This window comes from Oncorhynchus keta, chromosome 37, assembly GCF_023373465.1.
Source record: "Oncorhynchus keta strain PuntledgeMale-10-30-2019 chromosome 37, Oket_V2, whole genome shotgun sequence".
Lineage (NCBI taxonomy): Eukaryota > Metazoa > Chordata > Actinopteri > Salmoniformes > Salmonidae > Oncorhynchus > Oncorhynchus keta.
This window is the reverse complement of record NC_068457.1, coordinates 15,611,452-15,631,409: the sequence shown is the minus strand read 5'-3', so window position 1 is coordinate 15,631,409 and position 19,958 is coordinate 15,611,452. Positions and strand designations below refer to the sequence as shown.

At 39.9% G+C, this 19,958-nt stretch overlaps 2 protein-coding genes across 5 annotated transcripts in view; one reads left to right on the top strand and one right to left on the bottom strand.

Moving 5' to 3' along the window:
* The window catches only part of LOC118372278 (potassium voltage-gated channel subfamily H member 7-like), a 141,454-nt gene extending 133,891 nt beyond the window's left edge, over positions 1 to 7,563 (top strand). For all 4 annotated transcript variants that reach the window (XM_052499257.1, XM_052499255.1, XM_052499256.1 and 1 more), the window contains 3 exons: positions 1,530 to 1,689; positions 3,207 to 3,405; positions 4,193 to 7,563. In XM_052499257.1, the coding sequence (XP_052355217.1) occupies positions 1,530 to 1,689; positions 3,207 to 3,405; positions 4,193 to 4,474 (641 nt within the window). In that variant the 3' untranslated portion in view covers positions 4,475 to 7,563. The remainder of the gene's footprint in view (positions 1 to 1,529; positions 1,690 to 3,206; positions 3,406 to 4,192) is intronic.
* Positions 7,493 to 14,334, bottom strand: LOC118372279 (grancalcin-like). The gene is made up of 8 exons (XM_035758114.2): positions 14,166 to 14,334; positions 11,227 to 11,409; positions 10,621 to 10,690; positions 10,387 to 10,430; positions 9,543 to 9,690; positions 9,043 to 9,156; positions 8,658 to 8,716; positions 7,493 to 8,385 (listed from the first exon to the last, which is right to left on the bottom strand). Exons 1-8 carry the CDS (start codon positions 14,187 to 14,189, stop codon positions 8,359 to 8,361), a joined length of 669 nt encoding a protein of 222 aa, XP_035614007.1. The 5' UTR covers positions 14,190 to 14,334; the 3' UTR covers positions 7,493 to 8,358.
* Positions 14,335 to 19,958: the final 5,624 nt, after the last annotated feature.

Here is a 19,958-nt window from a genome sequence, read left to right as displayed (position 1 = left end):
TTTGTTTAATGCTTTGTTTATCGGCCCTACACACCTATGACACACACACACACACACAGAGACACACACTTTCTCTACTCCCCCAAACACGACTTTCACAAATAATTATCCCTAACATAACTACTTTCTTTCTAAAATCCTCAACTACTTTGTTAATATGTTAACATCAATGTGGTAAAAATGATTAAAACTGCCTCGATATGCACATAGCCACTGTAACAATAACAATTGGGAAAATGAAATGACACGTTTCTATTTGCGTCTCGAGAGTATTGCGCTCCACGATGAACATTCCTGTCAGCATGTGGTGATTTGAGAGTAATATGCTGTAATTCAGTTCTTAAGCGGATGATGATGATTCCTGGTTTGAGTAGGAGGCAGGCAGTGTTGCCTGCTGGATATTGATTCCTGTAATCACCCCAGCATGGAGGCAAAATAAATGGTAGCTTCTGTTCTTGACATCTTTCATTACTGTAAAAGCTATCTTCCAAGCATGATCAACTCAATCACTGAGTCTAGTGCAGTGCTTCGGTCATCACTAGTCACCACAGCCACAAATTCATAAACCCTGCCTACCCTTCTACAATTTCTCCACTTAAAATCTGATTTTAAACCTAACCTTGACCCTAACCACACTGTTAACCCTAATTCCTAACCCTAACCTTAATTTAATACCAAAAAGAACATTTTGGTTTTCATGAATTTTTACGACACAGCCATTGTCGATATTGTGGCTGAGGTTTCTAGTTTACAACCCAATGTCTTGCACTGGGTTAAGGTTAGAGTACATATTTGTTCTAGGCCAGCAGTAACACATCTGCATATCTAGCTGTTGGTTAGTTGAATTGGTTGTTTTACTACTTGGCTACAACAAACATGTGCAACCTTTTGGGGTACCCAAGGACTGGAATTTAATCCAACAAAGGTGCAGGTTTTACTTCTAGCCCTGCACTAACATACCTGCTTTGGATGATTGTGGTATTTCTTTCTATATCAGATTTGCTAGTGCTGGGCTAGAGCAAAACGGTGCACCCATGTGGGTCCACAGTACTCGGACTGAAGAACATTGTTGGCATTATAGCGATATAACACATCTAAGACATCTATCAGGTGTGTACTATTCCTATCGACACCCACTCAGTAGCTGTAAAAGACTAGACAAACTTTTTTTGTGCTTGAGGGGGAAATGATTCTGGACACAGTGCTGCTATTACAGTATCTAACAACCAGGTAAGAATGTGAGGGAGAGAGTGATTGATGCTATAACTGCTAGTTATACAGTGGGCCTAATGTACCCATTGATCAATTAAATGGTAGCCTTTGACAGGACTGGTATGGATGAGGGACCGCTATCTATTGGTGGTTAGTACTCTGTACCTTCTCAAGCCACTACGGTCATCAGACAATACTGTTGGCAAAGGATCATACCTAACTAAAAGGATTCAATGTTCTGTGGGAAATGATTGGTGCTGTGATTTAGTTGTATATATAATGGTATATTAAATGCGTTTGTGCATGTGTGTGTCTAGACCTGCGTGGGGAGGAGTGGGGGTGCGTGCGGCCCAGGGAGGTCCTGGAGGAGTCGGCCCAGGACTCCCGAAGTGGGGTCGGAGAGGAGGACAGTGAGCCGGACAACACCTACGGAGAGGTGGAGCAACGTCTGGACCTGCTGCAAGAGCATCTAAACAGGTGAAGGGGAGATACGAGATTCTGATCTGATCGTTAAAAAAAACACAACTTTAACCAAGCCGTTCTGGTGGTAAACAGACTACACCGTCTTCACATAACCCGAGCCCAACTATCACTACATCCCACTGCACTATAGACTAGATACACAGCAAGGTTTGTCCAGTACAACAGCCATCAGAATACAACTGGGTTTACCGTACGCATCCACGGTCCACGGTAAAGCATTGCTTGTAAAGTAAGGCTCACTATATAACACAGAGAGTCGACTTCTGCATACGTTCTATATGGAAGGGATCCAGCTGCTACAGACAGCAGACAGCATCGCCTATTTTTAGCTGCCGCCCGTGAGACGCAATCGCAACACAAAGACAGCAGACGTCACGGCAGAGTTTGGAGGGGAGGGTTGGGAGATGGTGTGGGGCAACAGCAGACAGAGGGAGGGGTCACATCAGCCAAAAAGTGGGAGGAGGCCTCTGAGTCAGTCCGACTCTTTCTTTCTCTTTTTATTTCTCTCTTTCTCTTTTTATTTCTCTCTCTCTCTCTTTCTCTCTCTCTCTCTCTCTCTCTCTATATATATATATATATATATATATATATATATATATATATATATATATATATATATATATATATATATATATATACGTTCCATCTATATATAGCCTATGCTCTCTTTCACTTTTTCTCTCTCTCTACTGTATCTTCCCTCCCATATCCCTTCTTCCATTGGAAGTGGCGGTTACAGACTGGCCACCTCAGGCTCTTTGCAGGCGTACGTCGCTCTCATTTCTCCTGCTTTAGGGAGGTAATGGGCAGACGCCTGGCCACTCAACAGACATGGCGGCCACACTTCCCTGCCTCATCTAGCTGGAGCACGCCTGCCGGGGGTGTTGATCGGCTCAGATTGTCTTACAGCTCAACAGCAACTGTGACAAACACTGGCTTGTTCTCTGTCCGCAGTGCTCTGAAGGCAGTATGGGTGTGCCGTTTCTAGATACAGTACACAGGTCTGTGTGTTTGTCATTGGAAATATATCCATTAAAGTGATATATTTCAATATTAGCTTTTCGAAACCTTGAAGGTGTTGTAAGCAAAAATGGAGAAAAATCAAGAAATGATCATTCACAAAATAGAAAGATAATTGAAATTGTGATGACATTTTGTTTGGGGTGGAAAGATCTGAAACAGATAAAGATGTGCTTTTGGACAGGTTTGCAGCGTTAGTGTCTTCTCTGAATTGTTTGGGTTGGGGTTCCCTCTAGTGTTTGCATTGAGTATTACTGACTGCGCTCTCCCAATACAACCCCAGACACGTGCATAAAACGAAACCAACAGTAGCTTAAGCTAATACATAGCTAATACACTGAGGACCTATTTTAAGGTGCTCAGACTTTTACATAAATCACTCATTGACGTAAGTGGCAGATTTATTTTTAAAATGTGAGTGACGCATGTGGATCGCAAGCTAGGACCCGCCCCTTATGCTGTCTCCCTGACTCCCCCCATCCACCATCCAGGCTGGAGTTCCAGATGACATCAGACATCAAGGCCATCCTCCAGCTGCTGCAAAGGCAGAGCACCGTGGTTCCCCCAGCCTACAGCATCGTCACCTCCAGCCCAAAGTACCAGAGGCCTGCCATCAGGGTGCAGCCTGTTTCTGCCATCAGGATCTCAGAGCCTCAACACAGCCTCAACCCTGCTTCACCACTGGCTCAGGTATACTGAACCAGCCAAGTCTACACTAGCCCTCAGAGCTGTATACTGTGTTATGCATAATGGCTCTGTATATACCGACTAGGCACATTACACTCCCCAGTCAATATACTGGTCTATAGGTGCATTATCACTGTCTGTTCTGTATACTGACGGATGGTTACATTATTTGCTGACCAGCCTGGTCTCAGAGCAAAACTTATTATATTTGACTAAAATCTATGCCATCCATTTAGTTTGATATGTTAGGGTACATTACATTGACTATACATAACATAGTAAACGTAAATCCGGGACACTCAAATTAGCATGATATGTTACGTTTGGTACGGACAAAAACGAAAGGAACGTCTAGCAACCTAAATATTGCGTATTCAAACCTCATCACAGACAACTTTTGTATTTTAAATAATTAGCAACTACTTGCTACTTTTTAGCGAATTTGCCACTAATTAGCATGTTCACTAACCCTTTCTCTAACCATATAACCTAACCTCTAACCCGAACCTTAACCCCTAACCTAACGTGGCATATCATACTAAAGCAGTCAAGCATAATATATCATAATATAATAATAATAATAATAATAATATATACTAAACGGGTAAAATGCAATCAAGACGTAGGATACTATACGTCAAGTATTTTATTGTACGGCCGTTATTACATTGGTCGGCCAATGTAATGTAACCTAACGTAAAGTAACATATCATACTAAATGGAGTGGCACAGATTGTTTTGAATACAATACATTTTGCTCTGAGACCAGGTTGTGCTTACTGCTTCACAGAATCCTGACATGGAGAAGCCTCTGAACAAATCCAAAGAATCTATGTCTGGCCAGGGTCCCACAGAAATGGCCCCGGAAGAGGACCTCAGGGCGGGACTGCAAAAGAAGGACACAGAGCCCAGACACATACAAAACAAAAGTGACTCTCCAGAGAAACAACAACGACCTAGTGCCCTCTTCCCCTCTGCCAGACAAGCCTCGCTCCCCGACGCATCACCTGAAAATTCAGAAACGTCAGGACTCCACAGGCCGGTATCCGACCCTGGGCTTCTGGGAAGGTAGGCCCTTTCGCCTACCTGAGCCCCTCTTTCTCACTAAGGAAAACTAGGGCTTCTCTCAAATTTGACTCAGGGTCTTAGAAGGAGACTGTATATGCAAGGAATACTGTCGACTTTCTTCCACTCCTTTTCCAATATTTTCTGCCGGTCTCTGATTTAGATGTGTTATATAGTACATTTATACAGCGGTATTTATACTGTATATTACTAATATCTGTAATGATCTACTATGTACATATTTCAGATGTAACACTGCCAGCAACACAAAGGCACCTAACATGCTTGTTCTTCCAAGAGAGAAAAGTGCATGTTTTGGAAGTGTTTTCTGTTGCATGTTCAAAACACAACACCATCTCATGCACTGCACAGTCATGGTGTGAGGTCGGCATGCTTTCAGAGTAATGAGTATCGTATATAATAATAATATAATAATGAGTATATAATTTTTCCCAATCGATGGGGACAAAGCCACGTGAAACTCTCTTTCAAAGGCATTTTCAATCTGAAAATAAGTGTGCGGTTTTAAACTCATCGCGTTAATGACCTTAACAAACAGACACCATGTAATGCATTTGGCTAATTAACAATCTCCACGTCCGACATGATATACGATAATATTTCATCATATACTGTGCCTACCGTCCACATGTCTTTCAAAAAGTCATCTGATCATAAGAGACAAAGAACCACTATGTAAAATACATTATTCTATTGGATTATAAATACACAGATATGCAAATGAATATGATTTAAATGGTTGGGAAAGCTCTTCTACAAAGTATCCCGTACACTGCTAAAGTATTCCTGGGAGAGTTTATTTGTGATCACTTTGCACCACAAGTCTCTTTCATGGGGCCATGAAAGCAATAACGACAACATTAAAACATTCATTTACACACATGAATAATATACATATTTGATTAAATCTAGAAATGAACACTGGTAGAAGCCCAAAAGTCGAAATGGTCTTTAAAGTGTGTATGGCATCAACTAAAACAGAAACTAAAGGACTGTATTTCAAGTTCTGTATTCTTGTAAAAAAAAAAAAAAATGCAAATGGTCTCTACTGTATATTTGAATTTACAAAAAGGGATACTTATCCACTTGATATAGCTACTTTCCTCCCTGAATCACTGAATATGTTTTACCATTGAAAATATTGTCAAAAAATAATTTGATGGGAAATGTGTGCATAGTTTTTTTGGTATTGTATTACTGTAATGACACACACAGGGGCATGAGCAGGGTGGACAGTTTTTTCCGATATGTAATCGATGTGCAGGATCATTTCTCTCTTGAAAGGGCCAGCACTTAACGAAATGCATATCATTGTATAAAAGGAGTTGTAACTCAACATTACATGTTCAGATGTAGAAAACTACAATGAAAAGCAATTCTCTAAATGTGAATTGCTCAGATATCTTTTTTGAATTGTAATAAGAGGAATCAGGCCAAATTCTATTTCATTTTCCTAACGAGTTATTGAGTAGTTACATGTAACCAATTATGTAAAGGTACAGTAGACATAGCAGTATGACTTCATCATAAAAACATACAAGTTCCAGAAATCAACTACCACATTGTAATCAGTCACTATTGTCCGTTGCCAATCATGCAAAGGAAGAGCCAATAGCAGTTTGACAGGTTTGATTGTTGTCTATAAGCAGGAAGTCAACCCGCTGAGTCTACCTTTAATTAATACCTTTCATAAGTACTGTACCCCACAATCTTTACAAGCTTAAATTCTTCTTTCCATGCATGTTTAGGGGCTTCCATTTATATTCCAATAAAACTGATTTTATTGCTGTTTCTAGCCAAGTGACAAAATCAATGCTGAGACGGTGTCAGAAACCGACAACGTAGAGATTCAGGCTGAGATAGCAGCTTAGCCCTCATTAGCCTTAGCTTTACTAACCTACATTAGCCTTCACAGATGTCCTAAACACATTTATTCAGCTGAATAATATGCATTCAATTCAGCAATGTAAATGTATTGAATATGGACGGATTCTGCAGGTTGCAAAGTAAGTCATTTGAGTTGACTTATTTTACACCTACAAACATAGTCAGATGTGTGGTATTGCATGGATCAACATCTGCTGGCAATTTGTTTTAACAGATTTCAAAACAATGTGTTTGTGATTTATCATGAAGGGGAGAGCTGGTGTTATAAAATGATAAACAGTGGTAATAAATACTCAATGTTTCTATAAGAGAACACTTAATATTCCATCATTTTTAAGTGTTTTGGTTCAATTGTGTATCAGCCCAAGAAGTGACAGATACAATATGAAGAACACATATCATGCTCCCATATGTAGCAATTAACATAAATATACAAATAACTTTGTAGTCAGAGCAAATGGAATATAGGGAAGTCAAATTCATTGGGAATACTATAGCTATGCATGTTTTGTAGCAGTACTTAGGTTTGAATTAAAGGCAGACTCAGCAATATGACATATTGCTGAGTCTACTTTTAACGTCAGATCTTACCGGCCCTATCCTATGAGTTGCGCCCATACACAGCTATAAGCCTTTTCCGAGGGCACAGGTCCTTCGCTGCATGTCATTGTAATGCCAGTTGAGTGGCCACAACTACTCAATCGGTTTTAAAACACACCACAGATGGACTGAAACTCACGTAACCCTGGCGAAACACACTAAGGGGTTTCTAGAAGAAGCGTTCCAGAGCTGACGCGATACAAAGTAGCTGAAACATGACGTGTCCAATGAAGAGGGCACCACTGAACTTTTCATAGAGTGGATACCTGCACAGGAAAACATTTATAAAATGTGTACTTTAGAGCTAAATGTCACTTTTTAAATCTAGTGCTGTTCACAATTGTTTTTATGCATTTTTTAAAATGTTTGCCACTGTATTTTATACAATGCAACACTTAACAGCTAATATGAATGTTGTCCTGGAATATACTGTACTTAAAGACATTTAATATATTGTGTACATATATTGATGAAAACCATTTGTGCAATTGTATAAATGAATAAACAGAACACATACTGACTACAAACTGAGTTTATTGTGTTGTGAATGACACCAATATCACTGATGAATGGCCCAACGGTCATGAAGCACTTAACTACATGTCTGATAAATATTTCATCCTGAGTTATGCAAATGGCATCACAAAATTAGAGACATTGTCATTGTTCATGGTAGTTAATGCATGCTTTTCTTCGCAAAGGAATAACAGTGCATGTTTACCACAGTGCGTGTTATTCATTAATATTTGTGAATTCCATAATGTTTGATTCATTTGTTTATCATGTTAGGCCACATTTGATTTAAATCAAGAGATGCATATAGTTACCTTAAACAAAAGGCAAAGCTAGCATAACTGTATATTTGTAATAAAAATATTATATATACCTATACTTTAAAATGTGTTTAATGTAAAACTAGTTCACACCTATATAGTGGTTATAAAACAATATAGTGGTTATAAAAACAGAACATATACAGTGATGGGGATGAATATGGAAACCGTATGATCTGAGGCACAAAAGTCATCATCATAAAGATCAGTAACAGCTTTGCCATCCCTTTCTTTATTCAAATCTACCACTGTCAGTTAGCAACAGAATTTACAACAAGCAGATACATTTAGAAACACGCCATATGATATCTGGCAAATCTGCACATTCTTGCATAGCGTACAAGAAAGGCAGACATTATGGCAAGCAAACAGTTTCTGTTGTAAACTCCTTCCCCATTTTAAGTTGGTTATGGGACTCAAACTAAGAAAAATTGGCTAATATTGATTGGTGCCTTCCCATTATTTAGGGGAAGTGGTCAGCGAGCCCCAAACTGCCGGTCGAAGCACCCCACTCTCTGACTCCAGCACGGTATGGGCCGGACCACACCACTCAGATGGACATCGTACACAGGATAAACTTCAGGAGTAAAATCAAGAGATAATTAGCTCATTTCAATGTAATTACTATAGTCAATACTATACTAATTACTATAGTCAAGTCAGGACAGGCTATTGGGAATCACAGTACAGGCTGGGGAATGAGAGAGAGGAAAACTGGGATGTGTTCATCAGGGCATACTAAAGTCTCAAAATGAAACCAAAAACACGTGTTCAGATAGTACCTCCCCGTTTCAAAGTGTTTTCTTCCGTATTGTGCCTACTGAACACAGCCCTGAATTGCACACTTACGTCATCGTATTGGAAGTTGACAGCCCCCTGCTGCATCTGGTCTCTCCTCCTGAAGCTCTCTGTGGAGACACATAGTAAAGATGTAGGTGTACTGTGGTGAAATTTGAATGCCATTCATTGGACAACAATAACCTAGCGAGACACTCACTGTGTTAATGAGCCTATGAATGTACATACACAAAAGAGACCAGGACAAAACAAGACAAATTACACCTCAAAAGATAAAGGATTGGAATGAGTAAAAGTTTCATGAATGACAGAATTTATTTGATTTTATAACGAAATCCATAGCTCTGGATTGTGAGGAAATGTGAAATGCTGATCAATAAAATTAAAAAACTGAAGTTAAACATCTTAATTGGCAGCCTCCAAGTCACCATCTTACCTGTGAGGGCGCGAAGCTTCACAGCACATGCCACATAGTCGTCAAAGTAGATCCGGCCAGCCTTGCTGTAGCGTTTGATGACAGCGTTCAGAGCTTGCGGGCTGATCCTGTAGCCTGTAGTAAGAGATCACAGCATGCATTCAATTAGTCATAAGCCAACATAGTATTAGGATTCATCCATAGTGACCACTGCATTTAGTTCACAATGATCATAAACACCAGCCTTTGCCTATTGTCCATCTACTTTGCATCAAGAAGGGACTCACGGACCAATACCTTGCAATTATCTCCAGCTACAACAAAATTATAATTTTTGTAGGAGTCTATCAATAGTTTAAATCATTTAAAGAAGTCAAACCTCCCAACCCCTTTCAGATGCTGCATCTGAACCAGGCCCTGGAACGCTGCCCCTCTTTGGATGACAGAATGGACTGTCCCATGTCGTCATCCTATCAGAATGGACTGCCCCATATCATTAGCCTGGCAGAGCACCGACTCACCCATAGCGGAGATGGACTGGGTCATCTCATGGGGTTCCACCGTGCCACTCCGGTCCTGGTCGAACATCATGAAGTTCTGCTTCCAGCTACTCAGGGCAGCAAACAGCTCCTTGAACTCAATGAAGCCCAGCTTTCCGGTCATGTCTCTCTGGTGGGAGGTTAGTTAAAGGGTTAACTTTGTTCGTTAGGTAAGAAACTAAAAACGGCCATGTGAACTGGTCTCACAAAGGATATGATGAGTTGTGTTAAATGTGGGAGAACTTGACCTTTCTGCAACTAAATCAATTCCATAAGTAACCCTCTGTCTCAATACAGCCCACTTACACATCACATCATGTGCTTAATCTGAAAATACATGTATATAGAACATCCCAAACTGCAAATGCTGACTGTTGTACATCCTTGTCGTAAAGTCTATTACTCTACATAAGAAGCATGAACATGTTCAGAGAGAAACAGGACTCGCTCTGAAAATGGAGCTACAGGCATGACGCAACTAGAGCATGAGGCAAGTTCTATCTTGCAAATTCATTGGCAAATGCATACTGAATGGGACCCAGTAGACTAGGCCATGCATAGGTGTGAAATATACTGCAGCCAGGAAGTAATTTAGAGGAATTAAAATGAATCATCCCAAGTCACCTCCTGCTCAAAGCTTTCTCACCTGTTAAAAGAGAAGGATGAACTCGGCACTGACACATTAGGTGTATTAGTTCATTCACATTTATGACTGCTATTCATTTTTCACCAGCAAGTCAAAGAAGCAAAGTGCAATACCAAACAAACTTCAAATGACACTGGACAGAGGCCCAGTCCACGAGATTCATTGATATAGAAAGGATACATCCAGCATTGCGATCATGATTCTACACGTCTCCAAACTGAAGGCTGTTGGAGAAGAGAAACCATGATCACACAATGAAAAAACAAACATACAATGACAACAGAAAACCAGTGACAAATATTTGTAAAGACTATATTAACGCGGGATACTAAAATCATAAAACACACACAACATAATCTAATCATTTATGAACCACAAAGTGAACCTTGATCATGGGACTGGGTGTGAACTTACGAGTATAGGTGCCACTGATACCAGTCTGTGTAAGACACCTCTGAAGCTCCTCTGCATCAATCTCCCCATCCTGCACAGAGGAATATCCCTGTAAGATTACTCTCCAGCAACAACATATCATTACTATGCAATTAATTTAATTTTAAAATGTAAAAAAAAGACTTGAATGTCTTGAGATCACTTTGTGGTGTAACCATGACATCACCATGCATGTACCAGTAATGTTGCATTCTTTTTGTTGTCGTTGTATTTTACCCCCTTTTTCTCATGATATCAAATTGCGAACTCGTCTCGTCGCTGCAACTCCCCAATGGACTCAGGACAGGCGAAGGTCGAGTCATGAGTCCTCCGAAACATGACCCGCCAAGCCGTGCTTCTTAACACTCGCCCGCTTAACCCGGAAGCCAGCTGCACCAATGTGTCGGAGAAAATCAGCCTGCAGGCGCCCGGCCTGCCAAAAGGAGTTGCTACAGCGCCAAGCAATGCGATGCAGTGCCTTAGACCACTGCGCCACTCGGGACGCCAGTAAATGTTGCATTCTATCCAAAGAGGAATATTTACTGTACCCATGATCATGAATTTAAATGAAAATCATTGATCACTCACCTGTCCTGCTATGGTAGTAAAGTATCCCCACATGGGGTCATTAACAGGCTGCTGAGGAGGAGCAGAAAAGGTCCCAGGGTAGCCTCCACCATTCTGGGGGTAGCCTGCCTGGGGTGGGCCTCCCATGGGTCCACCCTGCATGGGCATACCCTGGAGTTGCATGCCTTGCATTGGTCCTCCATACTGACAGGAACAGAAGAGTACAGTCATCAAGTAACAGGGCTTAAGGAAAACTTCCCAAAAAGGACTAATTCAATAGGATTGTAGCACTCAACAAACAAGCAGCTATATACGGTGCCTTCACCATACACCTTTTCACACATTTTTTGTGTTAGTCTGAATTTAACATCGATTCAATTGAGATTTCGTGTCACTGATCCAACACACAACACCCCTTAATGACAAAGGGGAATTTTGTTTGTAGAAAATGTTTGAAATGAATAAAACATGTAAAGCTGAAATGTCTTGAGTCAATAGGTATTCAACACCTTTGTTATGGCAAGACTAAGTCAGTTCAGAAGTAAGAATGTGCTTTAAAAAAAAATGTTTTTAAATAAATAAAAAAATCACATAAGTTGCATTGACTCATTCCATGTTCAATAATAGTGGTTATCTTGATTTCTGAATAACTACCCCATATCTGTACCCCACACATAAAAGTATCAGTAAGGTCCCTCAATCGAGTAATGAATTTCAAGCACATATTCAACAACAAAGACCAGGGACGTTTTTAAATGCTTCACAAAGAATGGCACGAATCAGTAGATGTGTAAAAAATATCTGCTTTCCAACACCGGGAGGCGAGGCAAATTCACCATGCAGCAGGACAATAACCTAATACAAGGCCAAATCTACACTGAAGTTGAATTACCAAGATGACATTTAATGTTCCTGAGTGGCCTAGTTACTGTATTGACCTAAAAACCAGCTTGAAAATCTATGGCAAGGCAAGAAAATGGCTGTCTAGCAATGAACAATTGACAGAGCTTGAATATTTTTTTTTGTAAAGAATAATGGCCAAATATTTTACAATCCTGGTGTGCAAAGCTCTTAGAGGCTTACCAAAAAAGACTCACAGCTGTCATCGCCGCCAAAGGTGCTTCTACAAAGTACTGGCTCGGGTGCGAATACTTATGTAAATGTTTTTACTTTGTCGTTATGGTGTATTGAGTGTAGATTGGTGAAAAAATGTATAATTTAATCCATTTTGAATTCAGGCCGTAACACCAAAATGTGGAATAAATCAAGGAGCATGAATACCTTCTGAAGGCACTGTAGACGTTCTTACACTAAGGCCTGATGCCTTGGTGGGAAGCAAACAGGTGTACTATTACTGACGTTTGGACAGGACGTCTTCCTCAGTAGTCATTCTTAAAGGATATAGTCAGGTGATTGTTTATAATTGAGTGATGTGCATTCTTTCCATTTTCCCCATTTCTAAATATTTTCACTGTCAATATTAGCAGGTTGTGGACCTATTTCTAAATGTAGTGAGGGGATATTTGCACTGACAATATAAGCAGGGTGTGGACAAGACCATGACTCCAACTCCATTCCGCCACTGGAAATCCCCTTTCAACTTGTGCGGAAAACGCCCAGCGCTCCAACGCTGCCCAAATGTTCGGTCTAAATGTGACAGTTTTGTAAACATTTGGAACTTAACTTTCATATAAGTGAGAAAAAAATGTCATATACAAAAGATACACTTACGGTACTCAATTTAGGAACATTTCACCCGGCTGTATTTTCAAGAACACCGACTCCAACCGAGACAACACTTCCTCACCTCCAATTTCCACTTCAAAAATCTGCAATGGAGCATAACTAGGGAGGACGTTTTGTACCTCAGCTGAGGGCTGTGTTTTTGAAAATTCTGTCTGGTAAAATGTTGCATAACTGCATACAGTAAGTGTATCTTATGGATTTGAAAGACTTTCTCCCGATGTGAAAGTTCCAAAGGTTTCCAAAACTGTATTGCAAGCAAGGATTATAATGTTTCTAAATGTTAAAAACAGAGCATTGGGATTGTAGTTAATTGATCCAGCTGAAGTCCATATGTTCAGTTGAGTCCCAGACTCAAGATCTGGGTATAAGCCCAGCCCCACTTGGGTTCTTGGGGGCTACTGTAGGTGTGGACATATATCCTAGGTCAATGCAGTGACCATGACAGCGGTTGAGAGGTTGAGCTGTGGGCCATGCTAGAGGGGTTGAAACAGTGTATGTAGCCAAGACTAGGCTACTAACTACAGATAGGCTAACTAGTTACAGTAGCCTAAATAGCCACCTACTTAGTGCATTTACATGGGGTGATTTGAAAATACAGCATTAAGTGCTTCTAAAGACTGAATTTTGCCAGCTGGTATTTTGTCAATTGTTAACATTACTCAAAAATAAACAAAGCAAAAGTAAACATGTCCTCCCCCAAGAATGATGCAGTGCCACCCTTGGGCAAAATGAGAAATACACATTTCAGTTAATTACATAAACTCCCACATTGGGCCAATCCGTGTAATTTTGTAAATTCCGGATCACAATGACAAGACGATTAATTCAGCCAAGTTGAATCAACATCGACCCAAAGCTGTGAGAGATATCGTGTGTGACTAATGTACAGGGAGACAGATCCACAGTCCCCTCCGAGTTCATCGAGGTCAAAAACTATTACTGAGGGCAATATCAACTTTTGTCACAATCAAGATGTAGACTAATAGCGACTTGCCAAAATGATTGTGCCTTGAAAGATGCGAAACCTTTTAATGTCGATACTTAGAAACGATTGCACTTACAACTGACCGTGTTCCAATGTTTCATCACAACAAAGATACATTTTAGGAGTCTTATCTGAGCACTCCCCATATCGGAAATGGAATAGGCCAAACTCCTGATGTATGTAGACTACTGTAACACCAGGTCAAATAACACATGAAGCGTTTACTCACCCCGCCATATCCTGGATAAGCCATTTGTACACTATAAAGAATTGCCACAAAACGATTCGATGCACTGAAATGTTTCGATGTCAGTAAATGTAAACCAAAACCGAACTCGTTACTTGAAATGCACTGCAACAACGTAACGTGTACATAATTTCCGGTCGTCACTAGTTACTACAGCCACAATATATAAAACCCGCCCATTTCTACAATTTATCTTCTTAAAATGTGATTTTATACCTTTTATAACTTAATCTTAACCACAATCTTAAACACACTGCTAACCTTATGCATAACCCTAAACCTAAATTAAGACCAAAAACCGAATTTGTATATATATCTTTTTTTTACGATATAGCCAACTTTGACATTGTGACTGTGCTATCTAGTGGAAACCATAATATCCGATAAAGTGTTGCGAGAAGGCGGAAGTCCGAATTTGGCTAATTGACTGATAGTGAAGATAGCCAATGAGGAAGCTCATAGCATTCAATTAGCTCCAGTAGCATTCTTGGTTCTCTGTTGACAGGCAGGTAGGCCTGCTGGCCATAAAAATAGAATAGAATATAAGTCATCCAAATAGGAATGTTCTTGTTCACCGGCTCCAACCAAGCATTACTCAGAAATAGACCTTGATAGAGTTAAACATAGTCTTATTGAAGCCAATAATGGTGTATTATTTCAACATCCAATAAATGAAATTAATAATAATATATGCCATTTAGCAGACGCTTTTATCCAAAGCGACTTACAGTCATGTGTGCATACATTCTACGTATGGGTGGTCCCGGGAATCGAACCCACTACCCTGGCGTTACAAGCGCCATGCTCTACCAACTGAGCTACAGTAAGATTGTGAGGTTGTCTTGATTAAGGCAAGTAAAAATAGGAAAAGCGATCAGATATTTATATTTTTCCTGCACAATAATCGGATCTAAAATGTACAAGGGCTGACTGGCCTATAATGAATAAGCATTTACATTCACCAATAAGGACTACACAGACTAAAAAATCTATCTTCTTCACACAATAGTCAATAGTCACCACAAGAGGGTACCCAAGATGCAGCTTTAAAGGCAATTTCATTAGGCTACCAAAACCAGAAGCTTCACACTTTTCAATATTGACAATCCTCACAAGAGATTACTTTTGAGAAAATTGTATCACAAAAACATAATAGTACAACAACACATTTGACTAGAATAAAAAACATGCAATATGCATGCAATGTGTATTTTTTTTTTTAGGCGACCTGACCAAATTCACATAGAGATGTGAGTTATAGGTCTGTTATGCTCATTGAAAGCAAGTCTAAGAAACGGTAGATATCTTCTATGTGCGCTGTTCTATGCTTCCCGTGCTTACGTTTGTTTTTGCATCTTTTACTTTCGTTTTTGTAAACCAGCTTGAAACAGCAGAAAATATACTTTTTGTTTAGCGGTTTAGATGGTACAATGATTATTTACACTATACTCGGGTGTTTTGTCACATAAACTGAAATTAGGCACGCTATTAGAATTTTTGCAACCAGGAAATGGCAGAGCGATTTCGGCATAGTCCATTTTTAAAGCATTTCTACAGGTATCAGACATGCCAACATATAGAGGCTTACACAGACTCACAGACTATAGAGTACCACAGTATGAGTCTGAATACCCATAAACCCTAGCGGTCAAACAATACATTTTCCAATCGTTTTTCCACCATTCATTTTTCACATAGGGGATTTTAAAAATACTTCAAATAAGGGCTGTGTTTCGTGTAGGCTTACCCTGGTGTGATCAGACGTGCTACCCTGCTGTTTTCGACTCTCTCTTTCTACCGTACCTGCTGTCTCTTACTGAATGCTCGGCTATGAAAAGCCAACTGAAATTTACTCCTGAGGTGCTGACCTGTTGCACCCTCTACAACCACTGTGACTATTATTTGACCTTGCTGGTCATCTATGAACGTTTGAACATCTTGGCCATGTACTGTTATAATCTCAACCCGACACAGCCAGAAGAGGACTGGCCACCCCTCAGAGCCTGGTTCCTCTCTAGGTTTCTTCCTAAGTTCCTGCCTTTCAAGGGAGTTTTTCCTAGCCACTGTGCTTCTACATCTGCATTGCTTGCTGTTTGGGGTTTTAGGCTGGGTTTCTGCATAGCACTTTGTGATATCAGCTGATGTAAAAAAAGGCTTTATAAATACATTTGATATGATACCCAAGTAGACTCGCGGATGTAATCGCTGTCAAAGAGGCTTTAACAAAGTACTGAGTAAAGGGTCTTAATACTTATGTAAATGTGATGTTTTGTAACGTGTGCACTGGGAGTCGGGAAGCAAGTTCAGGGAGTGAAACATTTAATGCATTTTTGCTTTGTCATTATGGGGTATTGTGTGTAGATTGATGGAGGGGGGGGAATTTAATCCATTTTAGAATAAGGATGTAACATAACAAGATGTGGAAAAGTCAAGGGGTCTGAATACTTTCCAAATGCACTAGACAGTAGTCACTACGAGTAGACATTGAATAGACACCACCAGGTAACATTGATTAGACAGTAGACATTGATTAGACAGTAGAAACCACCAGTAGACATTGAGTAGACACCACCAGGTAACATTGATTAGACAGTAGACACCACCAGGAGACATTTATTAGACAGTAGACATTGATTAAACAGTAGACACCACCAGTAGACATTGATTAGACAGTAGACACCACTAGTAGACATGTATTAGACAGTAGAAATTGATTACACATTAGTCACCACCAGTAGACATTTATTAGACAGTAGACACAACCAGTAGACATTGATTAAACAGTAGACATTTCTTAGACAGTAGACACAACCAGTAGACATTGATTAGACAGTAGACACTACCAGTAGACATTGATTAGACAGTAGACATTGATTAGACAGTAGACACCACCAGCAGACATTGATTAGACAGTAGATATTGATTAGACAGTAGACACCACCAGCAGACATTGATTAGACAGTATACATTGATTAGACAGTAGACACCACCAGTAGACATTGATTAGACAGTAGACACAACCAGTAGACATTGATTAGACAGTAGACACCACCAGTAGACATTGATTAGACAGTAGACACCACCAGTAGACATTGATTAGACAGTAGAAATTGATTAGACATTAGACACCACCAGTAGACATTTATTAGACAGTAGACACAACCAGTAGACATTGGAGTAGACACAACCAGTAGACATTTATTAGACAATAGACATCACCAGTAGACATTGATTAAACAGTAGACATTGCTTAGACAGTAGACACAACCAGTAGACATTGATTAGACAGTAGACATTGATTAGACAGTAGACGTTGATTAGACAGTAGACATTGATTAGACAGTAGACATTGATTAGACAGTAGACACCACCAGCAGACATTGATTAGACAGTAGATATTGATTAGACAGTAGACACCACCAGCAGACATTGATTAGACAGTATACATTGATTAGACAGTAGACACAACCAGTAGACATTGATTAGACAGTAGACACCACCAGTAGACATTGATTAGACAGTAGACACCACCAGTAGACATTGATTAGACAGTAGACATTGCTTAGACAGTAGACACAACCAGTAGACATTGATTAGACAGTAGACATTGATTAGACAGTAGACGTTGATTAGACAGTAGACATTGATTAGACAGTAGACATTGATTAGACAGTAGACATTGATTAGACAGTAGACACCACCAGCAGACATTGATTAGACAGTAGATATTGATTAGACAGTAGACACCACCAGCAGACATTGATTAGACAGTATACATTGATTAGACAGTAGACACCACCAGTAGACATTGATTAGACAGTAGACATTGATTAGACAGTAGACACCACCAGTAGACATTGATTAGACAGTAGACACAACCAGTAGACATTGATTAGACACTAGACATTGATTAGGCAGTAGACACTACCAGTAGACATTGATTAGACAGTAGACACCACCAGTAGACATTGATTAGACAGTAGACATTGATTAGACAGTAGACACTACCAATAGACATTGATGAGACAGTAGACACTACCAGTAGACATTGATTAGACAGTAGACACAACCAGTAGACATTGATTAGACAGTAGACACCACCAGTAGACATTGATTAGACAGTAGACATTGATTAGACAGTAGACACTACCAGTAGACATTGATTAGACAGTAGACACCACCAGTAGACATTGATTAGACAGTAGACACTACCAGTAGACATTGATTAGACAGTAGACACTACCAGTAGACATTGATTAGACAGTAGACACTACCAGTAGACATTGATTAGACAGTAGACACTACCAGTAGACATTGATTAGACAGTAGACACCACCAGTAGACATTTTACAACTGTATGTCGGTAGTTACTACACTTTTTCATTCTTTCAATCCTAGCCTACTGATAAACTATCACAGTCAGTGAGGGCTGCTGAGGGGAGGATGGCTCATAATAATGGCTGAAACAGCACAAATGGAATGGCATCAAACACATGGAAACCGTATGTTGGATGTATTTGATACCATTCCACTTATACTGCTCCGTCCATTACCATGAGCCCGCCCTCCCCAATTAAGGTGCCACCAACCTCCTGTCATCACAGTGTACCTTCAAATGCCACAGTTTTCCATCTGTTCAAGGGACAATAGGAAGCTATAGGAAACAGGGACTGGACTGTGTGTTGTAAAAACCAAGGACAGAACAGCCAGAGAGAGGAAAAATCACCAGTATCAACCATGGCTTTATGGTATGATGTTGCGCCATAGTGCTCACTGTACTCCACTATTAACCCCTCCTCCCCCTCTCTCATTCCAGGAACGCCAATAAAACCTAAAACGTGTTCAAAGTGACACCTGGAAACCATTTCATTAGCCCTTAACCATGAATCTGAGAGTAGATACTGTAAATGGAAAGATCCGCAGTGTAATGCTCCTCAAACTATACTGCATCAGGCAAAAATAGAGTGATCTATTTGTTTGCATAGGAAGTCCGGTCTGAGAGAACGAGAGCAGCAAAGGCTGCTAGTGCTCAGGTCAATAAAAAAAAGAACCTGATATTTGTTAAGCTTTTAACTGGCTTTTAGTCTTTATCTTCAAATGCTCATCACTTATGGACTCATCAGTGACCCTTCCACTAGTTATTGAGCTTTTCAACCCATGTTACTTTATCCTTCCTCATCAAGACAGCTATATAAGTATTCTCTCTCTCTCTCTCTCTCTCTCTCTCTCTCTCTCTCTCTCTCTCTCTCTCTCTCTCTCTCTCTCTCGGTCTCTCAATAAAGAGCTTTTTCTTGTCAAATTGCTTGTTTGTCTGTCTGTTGACATGTTGTAAAAGTTAACGTTACCCCTATCTATTTTTGTAGCCTTGTACACAAAGTCCATGAGATGGAGTAAGTCCTACGCAGAGAAACTGGTTGAATCCGCCGATAACCAGAAGCATAAATTCACAAGCTGGGGGCCTCTGACATCATGATCATAATTGTGAGTCATGTAAAAAATGAAATGTGATGACAATGTCATAAAACCCTTGAGAATAAAATAGAGGGGGCTTTGTTGTTGACCATGAAGTAAAGGCATTACATCACCACAGAAATTGGAATTAAGCTTTGAGAATCATTCCACCACCTTTGGTTGAGTTACAGCTTACAGTGACAATTCAATTAATCTAAAGAAAAATGTTAATAGGAAAGCAGCCAATAAAAAAGTCACTAAATTACACTTAATATACACTCATTTGGTTCTCAGATATACTGTATCTGAATGTAGACCAGTATT